The following is a 20,099-nucleotide window of genomic DNA, read 5'->3' as shown; positions in this document are numbered from 1 at the left end:
ATCAGTCACAGACAGGTCCTGTTAGTTCACATGTGATAACCTGCCATACATTCATCTTTACGACACAACACATTTCTACTCATCCTCTCTGAGGTTTGAACTGTTTCTATGAAGAACTGTTCTGTTGCTGATGAATAAAACAATAAAATGTTTAACACATGGTAATAACTTGTTATTGTAAAGGGAATCATTATCTTATAACATCTCTCTATGTTATGATATACAAGTATATTTTATTGCAAGTTTTTAATGAATTTAGTTTTATTATTTTTATTTTGTTTTATTCAGATGTACCTTGAAAAACGAAGTACTGTTTTATTACAACAACAGACAATGCCTTGCTTTATGAGTACATCAGTAACACAGAGGATATTTATTGTATTTTATTTGAACTCTTCCTGCTGAATTATATTCTCATTTCCTAAGTAACTGCAAATGAAATATGAGATGTGATGAGTGAAATTATACTTGACTGTTGTTTACTCCAAAATATGAAGCTGCACTTGCACAGCCTGTGATGCTGCGTCTAAATATTTCACTGGTAACACCTGAGGCTCTTAAATGATATTTTCTATGTACATTAGAATCACTGAGGAAAAGTTTTTCATTTTGCTCCAAGATGAAGGATTTCTGCAGGGGAAAAAAAATGTACCTTCAGTTAAAAGATGAATATTTTTCTTCTTCTCAGACAATGAAATGTCAGAGAAAGAAATATAGAAATTCAAATTTGAAAAACATTTTCCTCTTGATTTCGTATTTGTGTACAGGTGTTTCCCACAAATCCTGTGACATCACTGATGGGTGTGGTTAAAGGTCTAACAGCTCATTTCTGACCACACCTCTCATCAGAGCCTGATGCTAACTCACTCCTCCAGGTGTAGTTTCCTTTTAGATATGTAAAAAATAAAAGAATCAAATTCCAAATGTTTACAGGTCAATTGTATCCATGCTCTGCATTATCTTGTAAAATCTAAAGCGATGTTTGATTTTTAAGAACTGACCCACAAAGCCATTGAGATCATCCATTGAATTTTGGTAGAGTGGAACTGATTGTTTTTGCTTTTCTAAATTTACTATAAAAACACAGACGCTGTGGTTGTGACAAAGAAAAAGAGTAAAATAACCAGCATGTGAATTAAAATAACAGACGTGTGACACATTTCAAGGAGGAACTTCATGGAGGAATAAATCACATCAGATATCAATACGCAAACACAGGTTCACTCACATAAACATGATGAGACAAAAACATGTTGACCTGTTTTGCTGGATTGTTCTGTACAGTGTTCTCCGTATTTTTTACCGTCTCTCAATACTTTCATTTACAAATACTCTATTTCAAGAAATGTCAATAACTTTATAAATATGTAAAATGGCAACAAAAAACTGTAAGAACTAAGCAACAAAACTTATCCAACTTTTCCATACCTTAACATGATTATTTTAATATTTGATGTTCACACAGGAACCCTGCAAATATCTCTGAAAAAGTCCATAACTTCAAAACAGGTGTAGCTTTTGTTTTTAAATAACCTGTTTGTGTTTTTCTCTCTATTAAACTGACAGACACATAAAACTGTGCTGTCATCTTTCGTGCCCTCACTCTTCACTTCTGTATGAATCGGTTTCCGGTTGCATATGACTTTGTGTTTGTTCGTTCGTGTGCGTACAAGCATCTGAGGTCTACATGCAAGATCAGTCTCTGTGAGAGTTCATCACTGTGCACTTCAGGGTTTTGTGATGTGAACTTCACTAGCGCCGCTGCTGTTGGTTGTCGTGGTGATGATGTACTGCGTTGTGCCTTGCGGATTGGTCGGCTGCTGCTCCAGCTGTTCAGCGTGGGCCTGCGTTGTGCTCTGAGGAACGGGCTGTTTGGGCTCCAGCTCGGTCTGACCCTCAGAGATCACATAGTGCGTCTGCAGGACGGGAAAGAGAACATTTCTGTTTTCACATGATATCACCACATTCAAATCTGAATATCTGCTCCTGTCTTATTTTTACAGTCTATAATGCGAATTTGAATATCTGGTATCTAACATGAGTCTGCAGATCAACAATAGATTGATCACTAGAACCAAATTACGTAGCTTCTGTATGATAGTCCTGGTCTGGAACTTCAGGGAAAGAGACTCAGCTGACATCTCTGACCCGCTACAGTCTAAAGGTCGATTTGTTTGAAATTACAATATCTACACTGATCATCACACAATGGTCGCTACTTTTCTTAAATGAGTAAAATCTTTCTTCATAGCTGCGCACGCATTCGTTCATAATTCAGCTTTTCTCTTGCTCTGACACACAAGCCGACACATGCACTAACACATGTGTAAACTCAGACTGGTAGAATGTCTGTAGAGCCGGAGGAGATGGCGGTTGGCAGTGCACAGACACCGAACATGTATGAAAAGACTCAAAATGAAAACTGTAAGCAGATTACTTGATAACCAAATTATTTGAACAGCATTGTGTAGGAACAATGTGTCCTAAGATTTTGTATCCATACAAGCGGTTGATCACTAATATCTGGTTTCCACTGTATAAGGAGAAAAATTGAACTGCTTCAGATCCTGATTTCCTTAAGCACACGTGCACTGGTTCTTTCCTCCAAACAGGTATCTCCCTCACTCACCGTTTTCACCTGGTTGTTGTTGACTCCGGATACAGGCGGGCTGGCCTCGGTGATCACATACTGTGCGTGAGGTAGAGCCATCATCTGGATCTCCGACGCTGGAGCAAAGAGACATTGACATATTAACCTAACACACAATCGAACAGTGTAGAGCCATCACAATGTAAAGCATATATGACTTACAGTAACCTCGGTAGTTCCAGTTCCCGGGTATGTAGGCGTGCTGGACGGTCCCCTGCTGCGACTGGGTGCTGCTGGTCTGCAGCGTGTGGCTCTGAGCTAAAGTGACAGGGGTCAACTGGGTGGGGCTCAGCTCCTGACTAGGCTGCTGGGAGGTGGGGCTTAGTGGCTGACCGGTTACCTGAAAGAGGGAGGAGAGGTGGTTGTTATCAAGTTTGAACCAATTTCCATAACGAAATGCAAAGGTCAACAGGATATTGAGACTATTGGAAAACAAAACAACATTTAATACATGTCTTAATAACTTGTTTAATGTTATTAAAAAATATAATATGTGTAAAATATTCTTCATGAATGAAATACCAGAGTGTGATGAAGGTTTACCTGGGTGGCACCTTGTCCAGTGCCTGGAGGCCCAGTGACCTGGATGTGTTGAACCTGGATGGAGTGCTGACTGTAGCCGTGAGGGTCATGCAACTGACTCACATCAGTCGGGTGCTGCGAATGTGGAGATGAAGCCTGTGGAACACAGAGCAAAAATCAAGGACACGGTTTCTAAAAATCACCTCAACCCACAAGATGTTTAAAAAGATTTTGTTGACTAACTGCAAAGCACATAATTTAACCTGCAATCAACATTTTCAAAAAATAGAAGGAAATGAAAGGTGGTAAACTTTTGATCTGAGCATAAGATCACATTAGAGTGATCAGTATTTTTGGCCACATGAGCGGTAGAATGACAGTTGCCAGTTTAAATCCCAGACGAAAAAGAGGAAGTATACGTGATAAATGAATCTGAAAAACAGCTCCTTCAGCCGCTATGGTTTTCATACTCTGTACTGTATACTATGTTAGACATGCAAGTCCTTCAGTCTACACTGACTAGATGCTCCCACCTATCAGAGTGGATGGCTGTCATTGTGAGAAAGGATGTTGTTGGGATACTCAGATTCTGGATCTTACCGGAGCCACCTGCACCACCTGCAGCTGAATGTGCTGTGGCTGCGACAGGCTGCCTCCTGCCTGAGAGACGGGGATGTACTGGATCCTTTGGTAGTCGCCCTGCGCTGTTCTGTAGTCTGTTGTGAGTGTTTGTGAAAGCTCCGTCATGGCCTGTGTCAGCAGATCTGTGGTCTGTGGATACAATTATCAAAGTAAGTTATTTTCTATTTTATTAGTTGACCTTTTTTCTTATTTCCTCCTATGTACTGAGTGTTTACAAATCTTCTTACCACTACAGCCTCAGCTGTAGTACCGTCTGCACTGACGACGGCAGGAGAACTGCTGATTACAGCTGCTGTCAGAGGAGCTTGGATGGTGTTGGCGAGCTGAGCAAACTCTGGATGTTTCTTCCTGATGTGCTGAACCATCTTAGTCTGAGACACAAACACACAGAAAGTCATCCGTTAGGTCTGCAGCTGAATGGTGTAGAATGGTAGATTAAAGATTTTCAACCCTTAGATGTTTTTAACTCAGTTTCATTACAAACCTTGCTGCTGTACTGTTTGGCGCAGTGTGGGCAGCAGACTGGTGCGGTGGCGATGGTGCCGGTCAGCTGGGTGTGTGTGCTCAGCATGGGGTCTGGTTCACCAGGAGCAGCTGGTCGCAGCTTACGGATGCTGGGAGGCAATTCTGCCCCTGGGTGGTTCTTCAATATGTGGGCTTTCCTCTTACTCGCACTCTTATAGACCTGCACAGAGATCAGCTCATTACAGAGACGTATTCATAACATAATGAAAACTGGTCTCCTCTGATCTGATTCAGGCGAGGCAGAGGTTAAGCATATTTGGAAGATAGAAAAACGCACTTGTCCAAAACTCCCTGTTTGAAAGAAATGGAAGTGGAAAAACAAACCTTGTCACAATACTGGCAGAAGTAATCTCTGTTGGGTTTGATAATTGGCAGCGTTAACTCAGGCACGTCATCAATACGCATCTCAGGATGACGCTTGGACAAATGATTAACCTGAAACCAGAAAAATAAAGCTTTGAAAAGTGCACAAGAAATTTATAAAAACAAAAAGAGCAGTTCTGTGAATTGTTGCTCACCAGCATTCCTCTTCGTCTGAATCCCATCATGCACACTCTGCATTTGAACATGAAGCTCTCAAAGTCCGAATTGGGCACCTTCAGTTTGAGGGTTTTGGAGCGGAGGATCCGGTCCGCCTTCTTGGCCTCTCGGTCGGGGTTGTGCATGCGCTGCATGTGCTCCCGCAGCTTATCTTTCCTCTTAATGTCACAGGAAAGAGGGTTATGGGTAAGACCACATAGATCAACACACCAAGGTTGTCTCTCAGGGTTTTCAATATTCATCTTACCTTGAATTGTTTACCACATGTTGAGCACAGGAAGTCTTTGCGGTCAGAATGGCGCAGCATGTGCAACCGCAGCTTGTCCGGCCGGCAGAAGGCCTTTTCGCAGTGAGGGCACTGGAAGATCTTCTCTGAATGGAAGCAGCGTATATGCTTCTTTACCTGAGGAACAGAACATTTTGTCATTTCAAACCAGACTGTTTCTGGCTTAGTTGTAATAAGAATATATCGGTACATCATATATTGATGATGATTTATCAGCCGGGCACTAAAACAAAACAATTTAGCTGTTCTAAAATCACTGTATCGCCATGAAGGAGACAAACGTTTACTAACCTGGATGAAGTCAGTAAACGTCTTCTTGCAGGAGGGACAAGTGAAGCACCCGTCCACAGCATGCACCCCTATGTGCTCTTTGAGCAGGTCCAGCTTTTCAAAGGTTTCGGGGCAAAGGAGGCAAGAGTAGGAGCGGTTCTCCGTGTGCACCAGCAGGTGGTCCTCCAGGGACGAGTCGCTCATGAAGCTCTTGCTGCAGATGTGGCAGGTAAAGGTGTAGGCGTCGCGGCCGTGGACCCGCAGATGCTGATCCAGCTTGTCTTTGTCCCGGAAGGCCTTGCCACAGTGTGTGCATTTAAAAGGACGGAAGCTTTTCCTGATGAAAAGGTGCTGCAGTGCTGCATTCTGAGACAGAAAGGAGAGAGAGAGGAACTACTAAGAGAAAACCCCAACTGTGTTTCCTGACATTGATCTGCAGAAACACAGGAGGAGGTGGATTGATGCAATGGAGTGTGCAGGAGTGGGAATATCCTAAAATGTCGCATGAGCATTGACACCATGGAAAATGACAAAGGGATTCTTTAAACTTCGTGTTTTTCTGGCATCTTCCCGGTCCCACCTACCTGCACATCCATCTTTGAAGGAGACACGCATTGAGGGAGAGAGACACATGGTTTTAAAGCGTATCATAGCCACGTTGACTCGAAACAACAGACTATATCTAAAACAGAGAGTCTCCCATCTTACCCGTATCCTCTTGGCACGGCGCATATCCTGAGATGTGAGGTGGGTGTCTGATTGGCTGTTCTGTGCCGGGTCCTCCTTCAGTGAAACAGGCAGCTCTGTGTTGGAGGTTGGGATGATGGATTCTGTGACCAGCTCCCCAGCTTGAGTTATGAGCTGACCCTCCAGCTCCGTCCCGTCCTCGGTCTCCAGCTCCATCTCAACCACCTTCAGCCCGTTCTGAGCTCCCTCCTCATGCTCCTCCAGCGGCTGCTTCTCCATCAGTTCCAGCATCTCCTGATTAAAAAGGGGATTTAAATGTTTTATTTAAAAAAGAATGTTGCGCTAAGCTGATTTCATTTACACTACAATATTTTCTGTATGTATTATTACTTTAGCATTAAATGTTTATCAGAATTTCTCTGAGCCAATTAATGAATCGATTTATCAACATAGGAAGCAATAATGTGACTCTTACTGTTGTCTTGTCTTCACCAGTGTCTACTGGTGGTTCCAAGCGTATAAATTTCGGTGGCCGTCCCGGTCTTCTTCCTGTCCCAAACCTCTTCCTGCCTCGACCTCGACCTCGGCCTCTGGATCTGACAGAACAAAGACAGTGAATAAGTCACACAGGCTGTAGTTTGTTAAAAACTAAAGTGAAAAGAAGAAAGTGATGTGTTACCTAGTAGCAGAGTTAAACTTGTCATCGTGCATGTTGAGATGTTGTTGCAGTTGTTCAGAGCTCACGAAGCGACAGTTACATTCGTAGCAAGGCCAGTTCTTCTCTTGCTCGTGCAGGACTGAAGAAATGACAGAAGGTGAGGACAAGACTCTTATAATAGATTGTAATGAGACACATGTGATCATAAATAGCTGAAACACAGTGTTGACTGACCTTTTCTTTCTTCTTCTGTCACATCGTGGATCTTATGTTTGACAAACTCTGCATATGATGCTGCGTACCACACCTGCAGACGGAAATTGCATTTTTTTTAAAACTAGCTAAAAAAATATTCAGATACTTCAGTGATGTAGGAGTGATTCATTCTTCTTTTAAATCTAGTTAATCTCCATCAGCTCCTCAGCAAAATATCTGGTTCTGAATTTTTTAGATGTCTTTTTTCAGCAGTTGCTTGCTAACCTGTCTGCCAAGTGTCAGGTAGCTATACTTTTATCGATACAGCTCCCTACAGCTGGAAATGGTGGCAACCAGAGCACCCGTTAATGAAAAGCACACAGTACCTCAGGATAAATGAATTGATTGTAAATACCACACACTATGCAGCACTAAGCAGGACTGACCTTGAGCTCTTGTTTAGGCCGGATGTTCTTGATGGTCGTGTAAAATATCTCTGAGCCGTACTGATATGCCACCAGATTCTGCTCCAGGTGGTTCTGAGCAGGTCTCACAAACATCATCCAGTTACAGCTGTCCTCATCAGACAGGTCCAACCACATGTCATTAGACTTGTGTTCATCTTTCTCTGCATCCAGCACACTCAGCTACAACAAGCAGAACATAGCAGACTGAAACAATGCACAGTTGCACACACAAAGGTTCTTATAAACATTATACAATGTTGAATACAAACAACATATATTCTGTTTTTGTTCCTCTGCTAGGACTCTATAAAATGTTGCCCTCTTTGCTTCTGGCGCTAGAGCGTTTTAAAGGTAAAATAGGATATTATTATTTTTATATAAACGTTTAACACAGTGCAGCCAAAATAAAAATTGCACAACTAGAAAAATGTTGAAAGCAATTCATACACAAATGAGACATGCAGAATACTGATTTACTTTCAGATGGATGTAGTGATCCTGTAGTTCGTTCTGAGGAACCAGGGGTCCTTCCACCGGGCCGAACTGTGTGCGTTTTGGGATGTGTCTCTTGGAGAACACCCCGCCCAGGAAGCGATCCATGTAGAGGACCAGAGGCAGACTGGCACGGGCCTTGGACACCACCGGCCGGCTGGGGATGGGGTGCAGCGGACCGTGTTTCAGACAGACGGAGGGGTTGGCGTTGTTACACTCCTCGCACCCTGAAAAGCCACAAAAATTTGAAAGTCAGAATCAACACAATACGTACAGATGTGGTCTAAGTGTTGAACCCTGAAACTCTAAATGTAATATTAAGGTCTGCACGATCCGGAACATCAGCTCTGCAGGAAAATGTTATAATTGTGCAGGTTTTCATCTTGTAATATTGATAAAATGCCCCAGATCTCACTCAATGATCATTTATAGGCACTATTTTGTGATATTGTTGTAACTAAAAGGTGTCAGCAGCAATATAAATACATATCTGTGATTTAATTTGCTCCCGTCTTTTCTACTTGAGTGACCGAGTCTTGACAGAGACAGACACTCACAGAGGTTGTGAGGGTTGAATGATTGAGGCTGACAAGGCTCCCACTCATCAATCTCAGAATCCTCTTCCTCATCTTCTTCAGAGTCATCTGTGGAGTCCGTAGCACCGAGGGGACTGGTGGGGGGCTCTGCCATGTCCGCCATGGAGGTGAGCGAGTTGGAAACAGACAGCTGCTCCTGTGTGTTTGATCGTGTCAGAGAGATAATTCTCAGTTTGTTGTTCTACTTATCGTAAGTTCTCTTCAGGTTTGGCATATTCATGTTCTTCTCTGACCGTTTTACACAAATGAGACTAATTATTTCTGAACATGTAAAACAACAGCTGCATAAAAATGCGTTTTCACCTGCGACACTGGCTCCAGGATCGCTTGTGGGGCGTCTGCTACATTACTGAGAACGTGCAGATTGGCAGTGTTCATGTTCTGTCCGCTGGGCAGCAAAACGGTGACCTACAGATGACATTCAGTGACGTTATGGTTCTGTAAAAACAATACATCACACAGCAAGCTCGCAATGTGACAGTGCCTGGTAAACACCAACCTGCTGGGTTGTACCATCCTGCTGAATGTAAGCCACCTGTGGCTGATCAGCAAATACAGTCTGAAACAAAAAGGTAAAACAACAGTGTGAACAAATCATGCATGTTATTAATTTTTCATATTATTTGATGTTTTTTTAAACTATCCATTAGGTCTAATAGTTGCAAATGACATTCAACCCCATTTGTCCATTCATGCATGTTGCTTTTCTTGAGACTGTCCCCCAAATACATATAATTTCAGCAGAACATCTCTCCTCTAAATGAGGCTTAGTCTTGCCTGAGTGCCATCTGCAGGATGTATGTAGACCAGCGTGTGCTCTGCAGACTCCACAGAGGCAAAGGAGTTCCCGTCTGCTGTGTAAACCACCTGCTGCTGTCCCCGGTCCGCCTGGTCTCCGCTGTACACTATCTGGGCCACTGTGCTGCCTTCGAAATGCACCTGAAACACACGTCCACAAGTCTCAAAGGCTTTGAACCACCTGCAGCACTAGTGCACTCTCTGACTGTGACTCAGCACACATTAATAACATGCTATTTTTGAACACATCATCTTGATGTAGAAGGCAGTATTAGGCGTCACCACCCAGCTGCAGTTCTCCTAAAAACCGATGTGCACTATTTGTCAGGAAGGTTGTTACAGGTAGACTGTTGCATGACCCCCTTGTTCATCTTGTTGATGTAGGACAGGCAAGATCAATCAAAAAACTAATGGTATTGATGATAAAGCAGAATCTAAACATCTAAAACCACATCTTTTTAAACTGGCATATTTAGTCTGCTTGTTTTCCATTTGGCCAACCTACATAATGCTTTATTCACTGTTAATTGTATTGATTTTTGTATCTCTGCATTGTAAGGTGACCTTTAGTGCTGTGAAAGGCACCTATAAATAAAACATGTTATTATTATTATTAGAAGCTGAAAATCATCCTCTGAAGCATCAAATGTACGACATCCTTTTCTACATCTTGAATGTGTCCGTTCGGAGGCCGTTCAGACCTGTGTGGCGTTGTCTGAATCACTGTTTGCAGCCTGACTCCACACAGCGGAGGGCTCCTGCTTGGTCTCCATGGCAGCTCACTTCACTCCTGAGACAGCCAGGGAGGCCTGTAATGCACAAGGACAAGAGGACGTGGGTGATTAAGACAAGATGACACAAGTTACTGTTTTATTAGTCCCACAATGAGGCAATTTGCAATATTACAGCAGCAAGAGTCTAATTAGGCATCAGTAAGTAATAAGTAAGTGTAAGATTGTAATCAATAACAATGCATTGTGTGAGGAGGCTGACAGGGTCATATATATGTATCTGTAACAGAAATGTGCACATGTGAGTGGATTTCCATGGATGTCTTTATTGTCACAGCTTTTCTCTGAGTGATTGTGTGCTGGACCACTTTATTTGTGGAGAAGCTGCAGCAGTGAGGTCAACCTGAGCTGAGAGACACCGGACTCAAACCCGCGTGTCATCTGAGGCAGATCACAGTGTCCAGGAGCCAAAATAGAGCCGCGTGTCACCGCTGCACACAGAGCGGTCACACGGAGCATCTCAGCGGGGGTACGAAGGGAAGAACGCGGTGTGTTCCCGAGGCCGCATGAGGGAGGAAATGTGCCTAAAAACAACCGCATGTCGCCACAAAATCTCCGGCGAAGAGCCGAGAGACTCCGAACACGTTCAGAAACCCACTTGGTATAATCAATGACAAATTCAATCCCCCCCTATTTTAACCCTGCAGGTTCTCGGTCCCAACCGGACCATACCACAAAAAGCAGCGCCGCAGAAACCCGGGCATTTACTGCAGCGCGACGCTAGCTCCACGGCTAAATAGTCCCGATGTGACGGTGACCGCGCAGACATTTCAAACTTGTCGGGCACCGGGGCACGGAGCACGGGCTGACATCTCTGATTAAAGATGGTTTCGGGCGGATTACTATTTGGAGAGACCCACCCGTCCCCCGCCTCTAGTTGGGCCCAGCCCTGCCGGAGCGTCCGAGAACAAGGAAGACCCGGGCTCCATTTTGGGTGGAACTACCAACAACAGCAGCATCGGAGGAGACGCGACGGGAAAAATACGATTTGAAACCGGCGCAAATCCACTGAAAACACCGCGAACATTTAACGTATCTCCGCAGAACTGCTCCAGAGAAGCGGGGCTGCGGAGGCGCTCGTGCAGAAATCCCCGCTTTTCTTACATTTAGTGGAAAACGAACAAGTTGTTCTTACCTCAGAGTTGGTAGCTGCAGAGATGGCCGCATTGCATATATTAACATAATCTGCCTGGCTACACGGAGGAGCGCGGCCTCCGATTGGTGCTTACCGACCATGAGGAGCAGAAGTAGCTTCTGGTTTTATTTAGTTGTTTTATTTAAAAGATCCAACACAGTTCGTGCGCACGTTTAAATTTTATAAATCGTGAATCTTTAATGTTTCCCACAAAAAACCTTAAAAAGGTGCAACTACGATTTACAGATCACTTTTATGTCATTGCAGTTACAACCAATCAGAAAAATCATACACCGGAGTCGTCCAATAGAAATAAACCTCTCATCGAATCCTTTTTTATACCTCTAATACGAATTCCAAGATGGAGATAACGTCTCTTTGTCTTTTTACATCTATATAGCATTTTTATACAGTATATATTGTTTCACTCTTTTCTATTAAAAAGTGTCAAATAACGTTTTTTCAATCAATGAAATCGGAGTATCTGAATCACATGAGGTTGGTCATAGAAGGGGATTGCATGACAGTATGCTAATACTTCCGGTCTTTATTAGTAAACAGAATTTAGCACAGATTGTTCTGCAGAGGCCCCTGAAAATCACATGTGATTCATAAAAACTTATTGATAATTGGTATCTCCTGCTACAAAGTGTTTGCACCACTGTGTAACATTCAACATTCAAATAAACAGCCCAACAGAGCCCCCCCACTCCACCAGCCTGTGTGTGTCTACATCATTTATTTATGTGTTATAGTTTAATGCAAGCTGCTTTGTTGCTTATAATTGTTTCATTTTCTCTGAGTACCAAACGATGTCATAATCACACAACCATGTATTTACCATGTGTCAAGTGCATTCAAAAAAAGCTAAATAAATAAAGGAGACAAAGAAAGATAACGAGTTGTGTCTGTTTAATAAAGAATAACACAGAAAGATACATAAGAATGTGTGAGTCGTCTTTTTTTAACCTCTGTGGAAGATGGAATGATGATGAGGAAGAAATACACAGTTCAGAAATACACAAAGACAACATCAACAAACACATACAGTAAAGACAGAAGCAGACAAGAAATGGATACCTGACATCGCTATGTAAGTGATTCCAACAGTTCTGAGAGTCTGTACATTCCCATAGTGAAGAATCGTCAACAACTCTCCCCCTATAAACCAGGAGTTTTTTAGATAGTTGTTGGTAATAAAGACTTCATATAGTAAATTAAGAATGCAGTCTCAAATTCTATTTAAAGATTCATACGTCCAAGTCCCTTGTGCAATTAAATGTATATATGAGAGGGATAGAGATTGTGTTAGTTGAGTTGTTAAAGCCAAAAATAGGCAGAGCAGTAATGTATGACCTGTTCTACCTGGACGACTGTTACCTGGGGAACTAAAACTGAAAATATTCTCCTTTCACTTTTCTTCCACTGGCGTTTTTGTGCCGAGGCATCCGCTGATCAAACTGACACGTCCCAAGATTAGACTTAACATGTGCAAATTCATTCTTTTCATTCATTCTAACACGTCTGTCGACTGCTCGGAATGTCCTGCCTGCAGCAGAAATTCAATTAACATGATGTTTTTTTCTATAAGCCACCAGAGAGAAACACTAATGAAAATCTAGGAGGAGAAAAAATGAGTTTGAGACAAAATAATCATGAAAGGTCAATGAGTGTGTGTGTGTGTGTGTGTGTGTGTGTGTGTCTGCCTCTTAATATAACCAACTGAATGAAGAAATTTACATTTGTCAGACACATTTTCGAAACACAGAAAATTCCTGATGTCTGATCATTCCTGTTTTGCAGGCATCAATTAAAGATTTTTACAGTATTTTAAAGTTATAGTATTTTAGTTACAAAATATGAATCCATTTTTTTCCGACCTATCGAACACAAATTACAAAATACTATTTTGGATGTGTATTTTAAAATACATGCATCATAAATACTGCTCATCCCTGTGTAAAAAGACCGATCGGGAGATAGGGGGCAGCAGAGAGCTGGAGGGGGCAAAGCCCGGGAGGGGGCAGTAGAGAACCAGGAGGGGGCAGTAGAGATCCAGAGGGAGGGGGCAGTATAGGCCGACAGGGGGCAGTAGAGAACCAGGAGGGGACAGCATAGGCCGACAGGGGGCAGTAGAGATCCAGAGGGAGGGGGCAGTATAGGCCGACAGGGGGCAGTAGAGCTCCAGAGGGAGGGGGCAGCAGAGCTCCAGAGGGAGGGGGCAGCATAGGCCGACAGGGGGCAGTAGAGATCCAGAGGGAGGGGGCAGCAGAGAACCAGGAGGGGGCAGCAGAGCTCCAGAGGGAGGGGGCAGTAGAGATCCAGAGGGAGGGGGCAGTAGAGATCCAGAGGGAGGGGGCAGTAGAGATCCAGAGGGAGGGGGCAGTAGAGAACCAGGAGGGGGCAGTAGAGATCCAGAGGGAGGGGGCAGCAGAGCTCCAGAGGGAGGGGGCAGCAGAGACTCAGCAGCCGCCGCCGCCACACAGCTCAGTGTGGGTTCACATTTCCAGAGGAGACAACTCTCAGTCCAACCTCCAACATTTTCTGCCGAGCTCCGGTAACAAAACAAACGGAGCAGGACGCGTCCCGCTCCCCGGGACACACCGACCAAGGACCGGGTTCTCTCCTTCTTCTCCGGGACACACACACTCAGAGGATACGAGTTCTTTTCTGTGGCACCGCCGGAGATCCTGGAAGATGGGTTCAGTCCCAGCGATATCGGTCCTCTTTCTGGGCATCGTGGTTCCAGCGCTGGCCGGGTACATTGAGGTACGTGATCGGGTCGTTTCCAGATTTATCTTCGGTTAAATCGATGAACCGGTGTTTGATCAATTCTTGATGGGCCTTTATTTGTCCCGTTTTCCAGAGGAGGCGTCTGTGGCTCCATTCTGCTGAAACGCACTATTAAATAAATATCTGTGCTGTGTCGTATTATTGTGAATTATATTGAACAGGCTGTGATTACACCTCCAGACACAAGTAACGGAATTGATCCATATTTAAAAAACACTTATTTGGCATAGTTTTAGGGCCTGAAGTTGGTTCTTTGCGGCAGATTCAACATTAGAGATTGTTTCATAATCATATCAGGTGGTTTTACACTTTCCTCCTGCAGCAGTGTGTTGATGTTGAGTTGTGACCTAGGAAGGTTCTGTAACAAGATTATAGCTGCTGGGGTTTTGCAGCAGAGATCAAATGAAAGACAACTGGTGCTCTGTTAGGCCTGTGGGGACACACATAGACCTCCAACAATATGCCTTACACCATGTGTGTACCACCCTACAGGAGGAGATTACTTTCTTATTCAGTGTCCAGCTTTATGGCTCACCAGGACGACCTCTGATATCACACACAGGCGTCTGCATTCACTCTCTACTGGCTCTTAATGTCGTGCACTCACAAGTTTGTTGCCTGTCTTGCTATTAAAAGCACCAAAACACTGCACAAGTCCCATTTGTTAGGCCAAATGTGGCTCCTCCTGTGCAAACACACCCACTCACACATGTGCACACTCTTCCTGAGCTCCCTGACTTCCTATTTCCCAACTCGATCTCCAGTTATTGTCCCAACGCCTGCAGTGTCAGACGTGTGTGTCATCGGGCGACACTGCACCCATTTTCAGAGCAAACCGTCTCAGCGAAGACCCCCCACCCCACACACACACACTGCCCCTCAGAGGGTTTACACCAGCGTTCTTGCTCACAGTTGAAAAGCCCCACGACAAAATATTTTAACAAGATATCTCCTCCTGGCATGGCTGTGTGCTGTGCAAAGTGGTTATCAGGAGCCGCTCCTCCCTGTCCCCCCCTTTGCGACAAAAATCCTCGGCCATTTTGAGGCGGTATTGGCTGCCAATGTGGGGGGGGAATAATGGTTATTATGTCCCCAACAAAATCTATGCTGCTGCACTCTCTCCACAAAGGCCTGTCCCCTCTGCGATGATTGTCTCCTCAGTCAGCCTTCCTGGCCGCACAGACTTGCTGATCGATACTGCACAGACTCTCCTGAGATGATTAATGGGAGGAATCACTACATTTTCTGATCAGTCACCGAGATTAAATTGAGGAATGTGCACTGGCTGCTGTGTGGCTACTTTCGAGGATTCCTGGGGCTTAATCAATGGCTGTATAGAAGGACGAGGTGGTTTGATACAGCATTTTTATTTGCACTAAATCAGACTTCTGCCTCATTGGCCCCTGAACGCACCACTGTTGACAGGAAACCTGAAACTCACTACTGAAGTGATAACAAACAAACCTGAACATTCACCTGTGGGTAAAACAAACATGAACACCTTTGAGTTGGAGAGAGAACAGAAGAAACCTACTGCCTTAGAGAGATTCTATCATGGCTGACTCCTCAGGTTACATTCTTAGTTAACTAAAGTCAAATATTACACATCCACAGTCAGATACAGGAGGTTAAACATCAAAATGTTCATTTCTCTTCAAGCCTCGTTGACCTTTCTTGAGTAACTCCATAGTTTGGACCATGTCAGGCCTGCATTGTTAAAAACCAACTGCCTGCTGTCCACTGTTGTTGTCAGTGAAGCTGTTAGTCTGTGCCCCGCTGATGAGCTTGTGGACGCACAGCCGAGGTAGAGAGTGCTGTGCTGACATGCTGACTGCACTCACTGCCCCTGGACCTTGAGCTTCAATTTACGATCCAGCATTGAGCTCCACGGAGACGCTGTCTTACTGCCTCTCAGGGATGGTTTATTCCCTCTCGTTCAGCTTGTCACTAGCTCCTCGTCTCTTTGTGCGCAATGTGGTGGTCGAGATGTCATCGGGCCCCGGGACGGCCCTCTTGTTTCTCAGTTCCTCCTTTTGTAAGCGTTTGGGTTCAGCCAGCTCCTTCAGCTGTGTAAACGGTTTTGTTTTGTCAGATACCTGTGAGAGTGCCAGATTGTGACCTTTTGTTTCTTCAGCTGTGCCCCCACCCCCCATCATCTCAGCATCTTTGCTCTGGTGATTTATTGCGCTTTACACTCTCGTCCTTTAATTTCATATCCCCTTTTTGTAACAGGGTTTCATTTCACACTCTTGTTCACTTGCTTCCTAGCTGAGCAGCTGTTTCCTTTTCTGGAGCTAATGTAGTAGAAGGCCAGAACCACGCAGCAGGTTTACCCAAAGAACAGCATCACACCAAGGCTTTTGCTGATATGGTTCCCAGTGGGATTAATGGAAAACCGAATATGTGGAACAGTTAATGCATTCGGAACATTTTATTCTCTGCTGCCTTAAACTAGCAGAGATTATCACTGTCGTGACTCACTATGTGGAAATTACATTGTTATACAACACGTCAGATTTTTGTGTCATAAAATTTAAAAAGTATTGGTGTTTTACTTCCACTGGGCCTTTTGCGTCAAAAACATCATGTGATTGAGCTTGTGTGGAAGTATATAAAAAAATAGAACTCGTGCTGGAGGAATGACTTTAGTTTTATAGCCTCTCTACACGTACCAGTGGCTCTAGTGGAATGAAGAAGTCGATCCAACCCACAGAAGAAGTATGAGAAAATTCTGTTCAGTGTAACCCAAAGAAATGACTGTGGTGCTGTGCTTATTGCTCTTTGATTGCAGTCGTCTTGCGGCAGCATTTTTCCTCTTATCATTCAAAGTCTGTGCCTGCTCAACTGTGCGTACTTATATGCAACCACTGATACTAAAGTCTGCTCCTATGTGCTTCAGTGTGTGTGTATTTGCTCTGGATATGAGGCGATAATGAACAATTGCTTGTGAACAAATGGCCATAGTTGGCTGTGATTGTCAGGGCGGGTGCTGTGGAGCCGGCCGTTAGCAGGGGTGAATGATTCCCTATGAGGGTCTTTTGTGTGGTCCTGAATAGCCAGGACAACGCGGGGTGCTGTTACCATACAGAGGTGATCAAGATATGGAGCAGAGACGAGGGCGATGGCAGACTGTTGGCAACAATTCACGCCTGAAAAAACCCAAAACAACAATCAGTAGCACTTGAGTTTGATAATGATCTTTCAGTCCATTGTTGTGGGTGATGGCGCACAGCAAAAGCCTCTCTGCAGGCTGTTTCTTCTCTCTCTTCTAAGCTAAATGAAGATTGCCTCTTTGACCTCCACGTTTGGTCATGTCAATCAAGATGACGGCGGCAGCTTGTGCTCCATCAGCTGAGAAGCGGCCTCGCTCGATCTTTGAAGTCGTTCCAGATTAGCACCTTAAACCTTGCTTTTCAATTGTTGGGACAGCCCCATATCCCTGTGAATCCTCTTAGCGACAAGAAACACTGGGTGCTCGTAGATCTGCGAAGGGAAAGGTACTAATCCCAGAGCCATACCCTTCTCCTGCTGCTCACACTCAACCACTCACTCAGTCAAACCCTCGTTTTCACGCCCTGCAGAGGCAAACTGACTTCAAAGTGGCCCAGTGAGTCACCTGTGTGTAGTATCAGAGTGCTGTGCTCCACATTGAGCTGTGATCCGTGCTCTATGACGAACAGAAGGAAGGGATGTCTGATTGAATCCAAGCCCCTATTCTCTGCCTTTTCATTTCCTCAAAGATTTCTTCCTGCCACTCTATGATCCTCAGCCATCGTCTGTCTCTCCGTCTTCCCTTTCACTGCCACGGCTGTTTCTTCCTCCCCGAGCCTGTGCACATCTCCTGGAGCAATTCCATAGACAGTCACTCTCTCAGCTCATCCCGGGGATTTAAATAAAGAGGCCTCATCAGACGAGACTTGTTCTCATGATGCCTGGCTTTGTCTCCCAGGCTCTGCGTGCGCTCTAACTATCCCAAATGAGCACTGTTGCCTCCTCTTTTTTTGTTAACTGGAAATACATGTTTGTGTATCTGCCTTCTAAGTGTGTGTGTGCACAATCCTCTTACAGCTCGTCTCATCACATATTTAGTCCATGAGAGATCCTGGGTGGTGGGATATTGGTGCGGTGTGAGTGGGTTCAAATCGACACACTCATCGCTGCACATCGGCCTCCCGCCACATGTAGTCCAATCTGCACATCCTCCGCAAAGACATGCAGCTAAAGGTGAACACCACTAGACCAGAGTTTAGAATGTGTTATTTCTTTACGACAATAGCGCGGCTCAACGCGGCTGTGTGGGAATTCCTTTTGTCAGTTTATATGCCAGAGTGCTCAGGAATGCATAGCCTGAAGTGCAAATGGCTCGCTGCATTGTGCTGTGAGCGGCTCTCTTCCTGTGATAGCAATGAGAGCGACTATACACTCAAGTTCAGTAGACAAAAACATCCCCTTTAATCCCATAGAAAGGAGCCTTGCTGTTTCAGACTTTATTTTTTAATGTATTTTCTGTTTGAGAATGAGAAGGCAGTCAACGTAGGTGGATTAAACCCTGTCACCCCCTCCTCAGTGTGTGTGTGTGTTCGTCCCTGTAGCTCTCTGTGAGTCACTCTTGCTGCTTGGGTTTTTCTTCCCATGAATAAAATATCTGGTGTGCTATCTATGAGTTATAGTGCACTTGTACCTCTGCCTATGGCTTCATCCGTCTTTCCCTCAGTCCCCGTCAGTGCTGTATGTGAAGAAGACGTAGCCTGCTGTGCCCCCTTGTCTTCATCACGTGTTTGTCTCCCAATTTTGTAACACCAGTGAGTCATTTGCAGATTTGGGTGAGACCGACACACGCATTGATTTGTCTCCTTTTTTTTTTCCTTCTGGAATAAAATGGAGGCAGGCAGCTAAGAATCAAAGAGCCAGTTAACTGTGTGCCAGGCAACGTTTCCCACTGTTTGCTGCACCAGAAAATAAAAGAGCATAAATTACACAGGAGCTGTATTTTTGTGTGTTTTTTTTCATTGTGTTTGAAATAATTTTCACTGGATTTTGTTTCCCTTGTCAAAACAAGAGGATTCAAATCAGACCCAGTTTCCCAAACTTCAGTTATAATTAATATCTCTTTTCTTAGGGCTCTGTTGATGTTTGTCTGTCTGTGTGGGGGTCTGTTTGTGTTTGTGTGTATATTTCTATCTCTTAGTGCATCATATACCTTTGTCCTTATGTTCTCTGGATGTTCTGTTTTTTGTGGCATCACATTCTGCATGTTTTAAGACACGTTTGAGGATGGTCACAGCGTCTGTGTTCTTATTGTTTTGTGGTGATTTGAGAGCCACCGTGAGACGTCCTGTAGGATCAGGTTGTTCTCTGAACTATCTGCATAACCCAGTCTAAACACTGATTGCCACATTGCTCTTGATGCTCTTGCTCTGATAAGATGGCTGAATGACTTACAGCTGCTACACTCAAATAATATTCAGCCCAATGCTTAAGATGTATGTATACTAATAGAATATAGCCTGAACGACATGGATTTTTGGTGGTACAATATTAGAAAGTAAAACATTTTTATACCGATATATTAATTAATATATAGATGTTGTTATCAAACTCTTATGACAATAAAATTTAATTGAGGCTTGATATTGAACAATTTAACAATAAATGGAAATAAAAATAGCAATTACTTAATAATAAATAAACATTGTATCTTAATGTAAATGCACATCTTTTCTGCATTTTTTTATTCTGTGAAATAAAAGTTTTCGTATTGGCAAACATTAACACAGACATCAATGTCTGTGAAGGGCCCATATCAGCTGATTTTTATCGGCTGACTGATAAATCAGCCGTGCTCTAATTAGATGAATGATTTCCATGCATTTGGATTATGGGTTTATATCAAACAAACCTGGTTTTAAACACATTTAATTTATCATGACTGTCTCATTCTTCCTTGTTGGACTGTCAAATATGCATCATATTAAAAACATTTTTTTGTTAACTGTGTAATCCAGATGAATGGAAACGTGGAATAAAATATCTAAATCTTAAATACTAGTCT

General features: G+C 43.7%; 2 protein-coding genes across 11 annotated transcripts in view; one reads left to right on the top strand and one right to left on the bottom strand.

Annotated features, from left to right (window-relative positions):
- Positions 1-1,155: 1,155 nt before the first annotated feature.
- prdm10 (PR domain containing 10) lies at positions 1,156-11,377 on the bottom strand. 3 transcript variants are annotated; one of them, XM_020088517.2, is made up of 23 exons: positions 11,255-11,377; positions 10,030-10,137; positions 9,308-9,469; positions 9,030-9,089; positions 8,834-8,938; positions 8,492-8,666; positions 7,920-8,161; positions 7,422-7,622; positions 7,015-7,087; positions 6,802-6,919; positions 6,598-6,718; positions 6,144-6,416; positions 5,457-5,801; positions 5,127-5,282; positions 4,858-5,037; positions 4,664-4,774; positions 4,299-4,499; positions 4,042-4,185; positions 3,773-3,943; positions 3,194-3,328; positions 2,813-2,990; positions 2,630-2,727; positions 1,156-1,916 (listed from the first exon to the last, which is right to left on the bottom strand). In XM_020088517.2, exons 2-23 carry the CDS (start codon positions 10,099-10,101, stop codon positions 1,728-1,730), a joined length of 3,510 nt encoding a protein of 1,169 aa, XP_019944076.2. In that variant the 5' UTR covers positions 10,102-10,137; positions 11,255-11,377; the 3' UTR covers positions 1,156-1,727. The 3 variants fall into 3 exon arrangements, with proteins under 3 accessions (XP_019944076.2, XP_019944077.2, XP_019944078.2); XM_020088518.2 differs by lacking the exon at positions 11,255-11,377 and adding an exon at positions 10,980-11,105; XM_020088519.2 differs by lacking the exon at positions 11,255-11,377 and adding an exon at positions 10,463-10,909.
- Positions 11,378-13,629: 2,252 nt separating this feature from the next.
- aplp2 (amyloid beta (A4) precursor-like protein 2) overlaps positions 13,630-20,099 on the top strand; it is a 53,958-nt gene continuing 47,488 nt past the window's right edge. For 6 of the 8 annotated variants that reach the window (XM_069534979.1, XM_020088497.2, XM_020088493.2 and 3 more), the window contains exon 1: positions 13,660-14,023. In XM_069534979.1, the coding sequence (XP_069391080.1) occupies positions 13,952-14,023 (72 nt within the window). In that variant the 5' untranslated portion in view covers positions 13,660-13,951. Of the gene's footprint in view, positions 14,024-20,099 lie in introns of all 8 variants that reach the window. The other 2 variants (XM_020088495.2, XM_020088489.2) reach the window with 2 other exon arrangements.

The sequence above is a fragment of the Paralichthys olivaceus genome, chromosome 11 (genome assembly GCF_024713975.1).
Source record: "Paralichthys olivaceus isolate ysfri-2021 chromosome 11, ASM2471397v2, whole genome shotgun sequence".
Lineage (NCBI taxonomy): Eukaryota > Metazoa > Chordata > Actinopteri > Pleuronectiformes > Paralichthyidae > Paralichthys > Paralichthys olivaceus.
This window is presented reverse-complemented; position numbering and strand designations above follow the sequence as displayed.

Bases quoted from the DNA above. Each gene is read 5' to 3' on its own strand.
- prdm10 (XM_020088517.2), bottom strand. From the start codon at position 10,101: ATGGAGACCAAGCAGGAGCCCTCCGCTGTGTGGAGTCAGGCTGCAAAC. The intron at 7,623-7,919 runs GTAAATCAGTAT...TGCTTGTTGTAG, and splicing joins ATCACTACATCCATCTGAAA to CTGAGTGTGCTGGATGCAGA. The intron at 5,802-6,143 runs GTAAGATGGGAG...TTTCTGTCTCAG, and splicing joins GCCGTGCCAAGAGGATACGG to AATGCAGCACTGCAGCACCT.